Genomic DNA, 11,856 nt, shown 5'->3' with positions numbered 1-11,856 from the left:
GGTGATGGGTAGTAAGGAGGGCACGTATTGCATGGTGCACTGGGTGTTATACGAAACTAATGAATCATCAAACTTTATATCGGAAACCGGGGATGTACTGTATGGTGACTAACATAATATAATAAAAAATCATTAAAAAAAAAAGTCAACTAATAAAAAAAAGAAAAAAGGAAATCACAGTGCTGGAGACAGTATAATAATAATAAATAATAATAATATAATAATAAAAATAAAATATAGGACCTCATAGATACCATTAAAAGAAGGAACATCTTTTAATCTATTTAGTTTCTAAAAGAAAATATTAAAGTTGGCAAATTTTTTTTTTTAATTTAGGAGGGAGGGAGAGATAGAGCATGAGCAGGGCAGAGAGAGAGAGAGAGAGAGAAGCAGACTCCTGCTTAGCAGGGAGCCCAACATAGGGCTTGATCCCAAGACCCCAAGATCATGACCTGAACTTCTGAAGGCAGAAGCTTAACTGACTGAACCACCCAGGTGCCCCATAAAAATTCCAACAGCCATGACTCTTTTTTTTTTTTTTAAGATTTGATTTATTTATTTGAGAGGGAGAGAGAAAGAAAGAGAGGGAGAACTCTGAAGGAGAAGCAGACTTCCCGCTAAGCAGAGAGCCCTATTGCAGGACCCTGAGATGATGACCTGAGCCGAAGGCAGATACTTAACTGACTCAGCCACCCAGGAGCCCCAGTTGGCATTAAAAAAAAAAAAAAGATTTTGGCAATTATTGGAAAGACCAAACAATTCCAAGACTTGAGAACAGGAATGAAATTAGTGGTTCACCATTCCCCTATGCTTGCTTCCTCCCCAATTTTTGTTATATATGTTGGTCAAGTCTGAGTTTTATGTCATTACTTCATGCTTGAATTCTAAGCTCGATGATAGAAGTAAAGAATGACAGAAGTAGAACTATGGAAATGATGGGCACTTTTTCTAGTCCATAATATTTTAAACCTATATATGAAGTTGCTTTGTACAAATATATTTCCAAATATAACACTATTTAATTTTTGAAAGCTTGAAGATAAAATTGCAGTGTCAAATAGAATTTGTTAAGTGCCTATTCTTTTATGATGCCAGAGAATTTGTATCTTTTTCTAAAAAGTAAGTAATTTGTCATTTTCATTCAACATATGTTTGCTTGCTTGATTTTTAAAGGTGGAGGCTGTAAAATTATTTCTTACACCAGAAGATTTGGATGATCCTGTAAATAAAGCAAAGAAATATTTTCTTCAAACTGGTATTTAAAAATTTCTTTACCCTATACATTGTCATGCAAATACATAATACAGATGTTATGTCAGCAGGAGGGCATTCATCGCTACATAAATGTGATAAGAAATAGATTGTAATATATATTTAATAATTTTATTACATGCCTAAGACACTCAGTTTTGGCCAGATAGCCAGGACTTTTGTCTGAATTTTAACTCTTGCTTGGGGGTAGGAGTGAGGGGAGAAATAGCTTCTTAGTTTTTCTTGGTCTAAATCCTCAGAGGAGGTAAGAATTTCAAATTCGAAACTGGTACCAATGGAAGTATACACTACAATCAGGGGAGACTTGATTACATATAAGTTTATTTGTTATAGCCAATACTTTGTACATTGTTTTTAGTTTAGTTGCCATTCAGCCCAGTCAATTTTGACACTTCAGCTTAATATGATGGTTTATGTGCAGAATGCTTCCTGGGAAACACCAAAGAAAAGTGGTTATGAGTGTGGATTCTAGAGTCAATCCACATGGGTTTGACTCTCAAAATGACTTATGTGTTTGTATCTAGAGTTCCAAGAATATAATTTCCCTATGGCAGTGATTCCTAAACTTTAGTGTGCATAAGAAACACCTGGTACATTTATTAAAATGAAGATTCCTACCTGAATAAGCATCTTTGCAATAGAGTTCATTAATTTAATTTTAAAAAGCATCCCATTAGTAAGGCCTGTTAGCATACTTGAAGGATCCAACCCTTTCTTACTCAAAAGAGTCTGTGTAAATGTTTGTAATAGCTCTTTAAAAATATGTAGGTGCAGAGGTTTATTTAATGGTTTTTTTTTAAGAAGTCCTCTGAATAATTGCAAGTTAGTTTATTTCCATTCTGAAGTAGGTATTACTAATGTGCTTTTTGCTTTTTTTTTTTAAGCAGGGAAAGTGGATGGAGAACGGACCATATGATTAAGATCTTTATTAAACAAACAAACACTTCAGGTGTAGCTAGGTTTATAGTTGGTGCTAAGCGTCATCCTCATATTCAAGTTTATAAGATAGCACAGTTCATTGCCTCTTATTTAGAAGGCATAATAAAGGTCTTTATAACTGGCCTATAAATGAACGTGGTTGACTCACGGATTTCCTCTTTATTTCAGAGGATGCTAAAGGCACACTTTCATTGATGCCTGAATTCAAAGTTCGAGAGAGAGCACTGTTGGAATCATTGCATCGCTTTGGCATGACGGAAGAGGGCTGTATCCAGGCATGGTTTTCTTTTCCCCATTCAATGCGCATATTCTACGTTCATGCATATAGCAGCAAAATTTGGAATGAGGCAGTATCCTACAGACTTGCAACCTATGGATCAAGAGTAGTAGAGGGTGATTTGGTCTGTTTGGATGAAGATGTTGATGATGAACATTTCCCAAATAGTAGAGTAAGTATCATTTCATCTAAGTTGTCAAGAGTACTTACCACACTGGGAACATTAATTTTCAGAAGCCTTTATTTTAGAAACAATTTAGAACTAAAGATATTTTTTTTTTCTTTCTGTTTGCTTATCTTCTGCTTCTATTCTGCTAGCTAAGGCTTAACACATGTCTGTAAATGGTAAAATAAAAATAGTGGCATTAAGTGAAAGGTAAACTTTCCTTTAAAGAATATGTTTTAAAGAATTACATAATTAATGCACAAAATAGTATCATTAAAAGTGAAAAATCAGTTTACATATGAAGCTGTCATCTTGTCACCACTCATTGTTTTTCCCTCCTCTGTATCCAGGAAATCAACCTCTGTTTTTTGACCTGTGTCCTTCTAGACCTTTTTCTATGCTTTCACATAAATATCCATTGGAGAATGTATTTTTATTCTATTAGCTAACACTGAGAAAAGAAAAGGAAGGGCTTAGAGCTCAGAGCTTTAAATATGAAAGAGGATACAATTTTTATAATAATGGTATATGGGGTGTGTAATGTGTGTATTTCTTTTATATAAATGTGATTTTATTTAATTGCTATTTCACAGCTTGCTTTTTTCCTCTTAACAATTTATATCATAAAAGTTGATTCTTCCATTTCCTCTCTATCCAACTAGTATTTTTATCTTTGTGGGTTTGAACAGTTTAAATAATGAATCTGAATTCCATAAATCAAGTAAAGAAATTTATTTTGTAATATAATGCAAAAAGAACAAATTATAATGCAAAAAGAACATTATCTCAAGTTAGTCTTACAAAGATGTTATAAAAGTGGAAGGTTTTGAGTAGTGCTTTCATATATAACATCACAACATCATTGAATTTTAGATGAGAAAAGGACTTTAGAGACCTTCTTTAACTCCCATTTTATAGACGTGAAAATTGAGACCCAAATTAAAAGACAATTAAAAGACCCTAGCCCGAATTGATGTCTAACAGAGAAATCATGGAATACAGAAAAGCATCTAGAGAGAGAACATGGCCCAGTTTTTCAAAATTGAAGAAACATAGGCTCTGAACTCTATGTAAAGGAAGCTTTATCTAAGTTAATGACAGAAGTCTGGATATATGAATTAAGGTTTTTGGTTGGTTGGTTGGTTTTGGTTTTGGTTTTAAGTAATGGAGATCTACCTTAAACCAACCTAAGGAAAAGTGGACAGGAATTGATTGGCTGTCATAACTGAGACTCTGATTGATTCAGGCACAGCTATATCCAGGCTCCTAAATGATCTATCTCTTATTTTCTTCATCTGTCAACTATGTTTCCCTCTGTTAGAGCCATTCTCAGTGTGGCTTGTTCTTTCGATGGCATGATGGTTATGAGCATCTCTAAGTTTATTTCTTACAACTTGTAGAGAAGAGGACTTTTCTTCCCAGTGGAATAAAGGCCCTGGAATTCAGTCTCTCTGGCTAGGAGTAGCCTGGCTTGGGTCCCATGTCCAGGCCCAACCAATTATTATGAACTGGAGTATGTGATTGGCTAAGCCTATGTTCCAAAGGATCTTTCCTGGAACCATCTCACCCAAATCATGTTTGAGAGCTGGGAGGGGAGCTCTCTGAAAATGAGGGTGCTCCTGTTGGAAAAGAGAGCCAAGGCTGAAGCAATGGATATCTGCTTCACTGTGTCATTGAGTGGGCGGCTTATGAATATTTAGATAAGAAAGTGATCACAAGGAGCATAAATTACTAACAATGGTCACTTAACTAAGACAAAAATCTGAAATTGTAAAAAGAAATCTAGCAGCATTTTAGGTCTTATTTTACCTTGTGAATGGAAGAATAGATATCAGTGATCCCCTTTTGATAAATAGTGAAAAATCATGTTTTTTCACACATTCCAGAAAACATGTTCATTTAAATATTACCTGGGCTACACATTATTTAGTAAGTTAGCTATTCTGAATTCAGATTTTCAGAAGTTAAAGGTTACTTTGACAAGACATGGTAATAATCTCTGAAATACATGTCTTATAAGACCTCTTTGTTCAAAGTAACATTTGCAAGGACAGTTTTGTGATCAGAACTGTATCTGTTTTTCTTTTGGAGCTGTAGGAAAAAGGAGAACATTTTCTCCTTCATATCTTGCTAAGTTTCCTCCTATTAGAAAAAAAAAAGTCTTTATACATTTTAAGACCAATCATTTATACTTTGTTAGTGAGCACTAAAAATAGAAAAGGCAGGACTTAGAAGCCTAAGATGTTAAGACATGAAAATGAAAAAGACAGTAAACTCTCTAATAAATGATATATGGGGTGTGTAATGTTGTGCATCTACAGTTAAGAATTGTAGGAAACTAATCTGGTTCTTGATAGGATTACTATACTAACAGTTATACATTTATTTCAAGTCACTTGGTAGATTTTTCTTTTAATTTCTTGGTGAACAAGATAGAGAATTGTGTCAGATGATTAAAAAGGTGAATTCATAGTTGGGGAATAGCCCTATATTAAAAGCATGTTTGTTAATTAAAAAATCAATTGATATCAACCTGGAGGGAGCTTTCTAACCACAAAATACGGTCTTCTGTACTTGACCATGTTTTCCAGTATTTTCGTAAATTACTTAAATTGCATCATTGTAAGTAGGCTTAAGAGTTTGTGAAAGAAAGCTAGAAATGATGATGCAGGAAAGATCCTCATCCCATGGATTTGGGTGAAATCACATCTAGAGTTTTATAGCCATTTCTGAGTCTAGCAACTAAAAGGCATACATACCAATAAACAAACATACAACCCAAAATGAAAGACAAAGGGGCAATAATTATTGATTAGACTGTGCAGACTTGGGGGCAAAGCCAGCAGAGTTAGAGGGGATCTGGACACTGAATGCTTTAGGAAGGTGGGGATGCTGTTCATCTGTTTAATGGTAACACTGCCTTTATACTTGAACTTTCAAGTGCTGGAGAAGTCAGAATTATTTATTCTATAGTGTCCTATACACACTGTCCTGTATCTTGGACTTAACATACCCTCTTTCCCCCCCCACCTCCTATTACTGTTCTATGAAACATGTTTTGAGAAATACCACTTCTCAGAGAGTATTATGATACTTGTTGGCGACGGAGGTGGGGGAGAGCGGTTCCCACAGGCAGATTTTTGATTCAGCATAACAACTTTGTGAATTAGGAAAAGCTGTTGGTGATGAGGTGAAAGTATCGCCTCGGGGTGTTAAGCTACCACCATTCTCTTTGTGTTTCGACTTCAGTTATCAGTGGTTAAAGCAGGAAGTATCATTCTAATTTTTATTTAGTCTAGAAACAGATTGTGAAAATAATCTTGTTTGGGGATATGTATTTTCAGCATAGGAGTCAAATTATACATAAAGGGAAAATTGAGGAAATGAATCATCCATATTTTTGTCATGTTTTTAAAATACAGGTTCATCTAGTAACTGAAGAAGAGCAATCAGCTAACACGTATGCAATACATCAGGTAAGTTTGTTTGAAAATTGGTATCCCTTAGGTCTAAATGTAGATATTATTCCAAAAGACATAATGTTGATCAGTTCTCTTCCCCACCTTTTTTTTTTAAACCACATTTTAATTCAGGTACAATTTATATACAATAAAAAAATCAATTTTCTTAGTTTACAGTTCTAAGAGTTTTGATAAACATACTCTTGAGACCACCACAAAAATCAAGATAAAGAACATTTTTATCTCTCCCTAAAATTTCCCCATGCTCTTTTTAGTAAACTCCCACCCCTACCCCCCACCCCAGCTCCTGAGCGGCTCATCCATTTTCTGCCCCTATTGTTTTGCCGTTGAAAGAATGTCAAATAAATGGAATCATATAGCTTGTGGTGTTTTATGTCTGGCTTCTTTCAATTAGCATAATGAATATGAAATCCATTCATATTGTATCTATTCGAATATTTTGCTTTGTTCCTTTTTCTGACTACCTTTTGGTACTATTTAAGAAAAATGTCTAGAAATCATCAGCAAGGCAGGAAAGCCCTTCAAACTGTGGTGTCTTCTCATAAGCAGCTAAGCAAAACATTATATTTGCTGCTACTGGCTCACTCTCATGTTTTTAAATAAGTAAGAAGAATGTAAAGTTATCAGCCAAAATACCAGTTATATCAGTGAGTGGTAGGGGTTGTTCTTTCTGTTATAGAAACAATATGCTTTTTGGATTGTACGACTACATTGAGATGAAGTCTTTGTCGGCTAATTAAATGTACCCAAACCTCTTGTTTCCTCTCTACATTAACAATAGTTTGTCTAATAATATCTGACTTGAGTTGGTTACCTTGGTTATTGTGAGTCCTTCTTGATTTTAGTTAGCTCTTTTCTTTGCCTGGCAGCATTTAAAATAAAGTAGTGTAGCATTCAATGGCATGTTTTAGGCTGATTGTAATGTTTATGTCCTGAGGCATAATGATCGTATCTCAGTGATTTTCTTATATACCAAATCTCAGTGATACAATGATTGTATATTTTTCTGAAGGCTGTTTCATGTAATTTTGTCCCCCTTTTTCTGCACAGGTGGTTCTTCCAGTGCTTGGATACAATATTCAGTACCCGAAGAACAAAGTTGGGCAGTGGTACCAGGAAGTACTTAGCAGAGATGGACTACAGACATGTAGGTTTAAAGTACCAACTCTGAAACTCAATGTTCCAGGATGCTATAGACAGATACTGAAACATCCCCGTAATGTCTCATACCAACTAATGGAAGAACATGACATCGATGTCAAAACTGAAGGTTCCCACATTGATGAAGCAACTTTATCTCTTTTGATCTCTTTCGATCTTGATGCTTCGTGTTATGCTACAGTCTGTCTGAGGGAAATAATGAAGCATGACTTTTAGAACCACTAGCCTTGATATAATCATATATATATATATCACTCTTTAAAAGGAAGGGAGCTAAAATTTTTTAAGCACCTGCCATGTGCTAGGAGCCTTAAAATTGTTAGTCCTGTAATTACAAAGCATCCTGGTGAAGTAGGAGTTTGATGCTGATGTTCTAGAGGACATATAGCTAGTAAGCAGCAGCATCTGAATTTAAGATCCCAAAGCCTGTGTTCTTTCTAGTGTCTAATGTTTCAGTGATCTTTATTCTGTGCTATAGAATTTATGATCTTTCTTGACTATTCAAATAATACTGCAAGATAACATGTAAGAAAAAAACATGTTTGGAGTAATGTTTATATCCTCTAGCTCCTTGCTTAGAATATAGATGAAACTAGATTGTAATACGGTTGGAGAGAAAGAGCAATGAAGCATTTTGTTAATTATTATTGTCATTCTTTTCTGTTTTTGAAATTACTGATCAGAATAATACAATAGTGAAATATAATCCCTGTATTTATGATAGCTACCCCAGGGTAGCTTACCCTTTTATGAGATAAATTATCTTCAGTGAAGATTGAAATAAAATTTTTCATACATTTTCTTTATCTCAACATACAGTTGACACTCTTGACTTTCTGTGATATTTTTTCCTATTATCTAAAACATAGATTTTAGAGTCAGACTGACCTGGGCTCAGACTCCAGCTCTGACACTTACTAGTGACGTTGGGTATGTTATTGATTCTCTTTGAGGCTTTCTTAAAGAATCTAGACAGCACCAACCTCATAAGCAACAAGTAATTGGATTGTCTCCACCTGTTATGTTGCTAGAGGAAGAAAACATTTTGCCCATTTGAAAATTGAAATATTTGTTTAACTATCCCACATCATATATCATCCTTAACCACTTTATATCAGTTAAATTTGGGAAGGGTGGTATATATTGATCAGGATGATCTAACATTCTTTCATTGCTGGTAGTATAACATGATGATGAAATTTAAAAAGCAGTATAGAGCATTACATGTCAGTAATGTGGCACTTTTAGATACTCACGTCAGTGAAACTATTTTAGGTATAGTAGCATAAGGAAATAAAATTCAAAAGAAGGAAAAGAGTTATATGCAATGCAAAATTTGCTCATTGCAACATTTTTATATAAAATGAAAGAAATTATAAATAGTTTGAAAGTCCAGCATTAGACAACTAAAGTAAGTAAAATGAGATGGTCAGCTTGATGGCAAAATATGTGGTTATTAAAAATAATGATAAAAATTTGGGTATGTGTGAAAATGTTGCCGCTCAGAACCAGAACATAGATTTTACAAATGCAGTATACACACTGAATGCGGCTTTTACAAAGAGAGGCACGTTAGCATAGTGATTAAAAGCATAGTTACTGTGGAAAAACCCCAAGTTTGAACCTTGGCTCTGCCACATAGCATGTGGCCTTAGATAAGTTATTTAAGCTTTGTGGGCTTTAGTTTCAACATCTATGAGATGAAAGTGGTAATGTACCTACCTCATAGGATTACTGTGAGGATTTACCAAGTTCACGGATACAAAGCAGCTTAGAAAAGTACCCGCTGCTTAGTTATTGTTAAATAAGTATCCACAGATGCAAGTTTGGAAAGGAAGAGAAAAAACATGAAAATAGGTTTCTTTTTTTGTCATGATATATTTTAATAATAAATAAATCTCAGAACACAAAAATTGGACCTTGTAGTCCCATTGGGTTTTTAAAATTACCTGTATTAGTATTCATTGAAAATAAAATGCTATATTGAGTAGTAAAAAATTTATTAAAAATGTGCCATTTCATATAATAAATTATATCCTGCAAATGTAATCAGAAAGTGAATTATGTAAATTATTCAGTTCTAGATGTCTCAAGTGTTGAGTAGCAATTAAAAAATATGAAAGCATTAGAATATGCTATCATTGATATTATTTTCTTTGCCTGTAGATGGCACTATAATTTTAGATATCTTATTTATTTATTTAATACTTCGGCCACATGTAAGGAAAGAATCACTAAATTTATTTCAAGACACCATAAAATGTATTCAGATACTGTTGATGTGGAAAATTATTTTATATGCCAATAATATTTCACATGTTAATTTTTTTTCAGTGTAAGGCCTTGAATATACTTTGGACCAAATGATGACCAGTCACCTAGGTTTTTGCAGTTTTCCTGGGCATTTCAGGACTTCAGAAGGATAATCTTTGGATTAGTTTTAATTTTCAAGGTTGCTTTTGAAACTGAGCAATAGTGCCTCAGGATTACTCAGGTAAAACAAATTGAGGTCTTTTTATTAAGCTAAAAACACTTCGATGTTTGTGACTTAGGTTAAACTGAAAGTCATATGCAAGTTTCAGTTTAAGTAACATTTATTGTTTTTTGTGCCAGCACTTTCACTTCTCTCATTTTAATCCATATACCCAACTTATAGGTAGGTAATATTTTCCCTGATTTTGCAGATGGGAAAATATCTGAGTGGTTTACTAACCTATCCAAGGTCAGACAAGCTAGTATGTGGCTAAACTTGATTATGCTTTGTAGATCAGTACTGTTTTCATCTACCTAATATTTGCCTTCTGAAAACAAGTTTTTTTGTTAATGACTTTCATTTCCACTAACTCAGTATTACTTGCCATTGATTAATAGGCATATTGGAGCATGTCATGAGAGAAACAAGGTTCCTTTTGAGATTCTGGAACCAGAATAAAAGTAAAGGAGAGCCTTCAGGAAATTCCCAGATCATTTTGGAATATTTTCCAGAATACTTTGGAACTTGTATCACGTTGATAGGCACAATTATTGCAGGTCATAGGAAATTATTTTAGATGCTACTGGCACAATATTAATGCTGAAAAAAAAATGACGAGAGAGTTGCTCCTTTTTTAGAAAATCTCATGAAACGCTAACAACAGTGTCGAGCACCTAAATTCTCAATGTTGACTACTGTGCTATATGGTGAAAGTTTTACAGTGGAATGGTTAATGACTTCCTCTTGAGATCTGATCTGACCCTGTCGTAGCATAATTATAATTCAGCACACTTTTAGATTTATTTATTTTTTTTGTAAGTGGGAATAACTATTTCTAAATCTGGGAGTTGAGCAATTCATTCAAATTAAAATCTTTAAGAACTATCTAAGTCAGTGTTTTCAGTATTTTCCACCTGAGAACTACCTTTAGGAGACCAAAAAGAAAATGAAGCCCCAGGTTACCAGTGAAGTTTTCTTGCATTAATGTAAGGATAGAAAAAGAGGTTGGAGAAAGATATGGAAGTGAGGAAAATTGGACTTCTTATTTTTTTTTCTCAGTTTACCTCTGAAGTGTTTGGATTTTTAGGTAAGAATGTATATGTGTATTTGTTTTGCAATTAAAAACCTTGAAGAAGGGGCGCCTGGGTAGCTCAGTCAAAGTGTCTGCCTTCAGCTTAGGTCATGATCCCAGAGTCGCAGAATCGAGCCCCGCATTGGACTCCCTGCTCAGAGGAGAGTCTGCTTCTCCCTCTGACCCTCACCTTGCTCGTGTTCTCTCTCTCTCATTCTCTCTCTCAAATAAATAAATAAAATCTTAAAAAAAATAAATAAAATTAAAAAAAAAAAACCCACCCTGAAGAATACTTAAGGCTCAGAGAAGGTAAGGTAAGGGAATTGATGGATTATGACAGCGTTGTTTTCGGAATGGATCTTCTGGTGGCTCATGCCAGCATATTGTCAGAAGGAAATTTATGCATTATCTGTTTTAATGGCACTAATGGCAGTTAATACAAATAGTTTAAAGTTTTAGTGCCTGTGCTATGGATTTTGCTTTCAGACTCGGAAAGGTTCTGTCTGAGAGGTAGTTGATGCCTTATGGTATTGTTATAGTCTATTTTTCCTGAGCCCTTCTGCTTTACCTATTTTTGATAGGCCACCAAGCAATGCCAAATGTCTGACATAATAATCAACAAATATTTGAGTACCCCTAAATAAAAGGCACTCTGTAAGATACTGTGGGGAAAGACAAAAATAAATAACATCTCTGCCTTTGAGGGATTAACAGTGTTATATCCCTTCAGATAACATTTGATTTGAAATGTTGTTATCTGCACAAAGGATATGCAGGCTAAATGGCAAGGAGAACAAGTAACGACTTTCCATTTTGCGTATGGCTCACTGTATGGCCAGTAATACCTTACTTGACCTCTCAGCACCTTATCCTGAATCCTTCAGTGATACTTATATTAGCATTTCTAAGCATTTTGAGATCTCCTCTTAAAATATGCTTTGAACTATTCAGTCTAAATGCTGCTTTCTGGAAAGCTACTACTTTAAAGAATGGGAAATGGTGTTAATGGAGTTA

General features: G+C 34.5%; 1 protein-coding gene across 2 annotated transcripts in view; it reads left to right on the top strand.

Moving 5' to 3' along the window:
• Nucleotides 1–8,586, top strand: part of PUS7L (pseudouridine synthase 7 like) — a 33,092-nt gene extending 24,506 nt beyond the window's left edge. For both annotated transcript variants that reach the window (XM_008704467.2, XM_008704465.2), the window contains exons 6-9: nt 1,174–1,255; nt 2,380–2,660; nt 6,077–6,130; nt 7,187–8,586. In XM_008704467.2, coding sequence (XP_008702689.1) covers nt 1,174–1,255; nt 2,380–2,660; nt 6,077–6,130; nt 7,187–7,513 — 744 coding nt within the window. In that variant the 3' untranslated portion in view covers nt 7,514–8,586. The remainder of the gene's footprint in view (nt 1–1,173; nt 1,256–2,379; nt 2,661–6,076; nt 6,131–7,186) is intronic.
• The last annotated feature ends 3,270 nt before the right edge of the window (nt 8,587–11,856 follow it).

The sequence above is a fragment of the Ursus maritimus genome, unplaced genomic scaffold, assembly GCF_017311325.1.
Source record: "Ursus maritimus isolate PB19 unplaced genomic scaffold, ASM1731132v1 scaffold_26, whole genome shotgun sequence".
Taxonomy (NCBI): Eukaryota; Metazoa; Chordata; class Mammalia; order Carnivora; family Ursidae; genus Ursus; species Ursus maritimus.
Note: the sequence above shows the minus strand (reverse complement) of the source record. Positions and strands in the feature narration are given on the sequence as shown.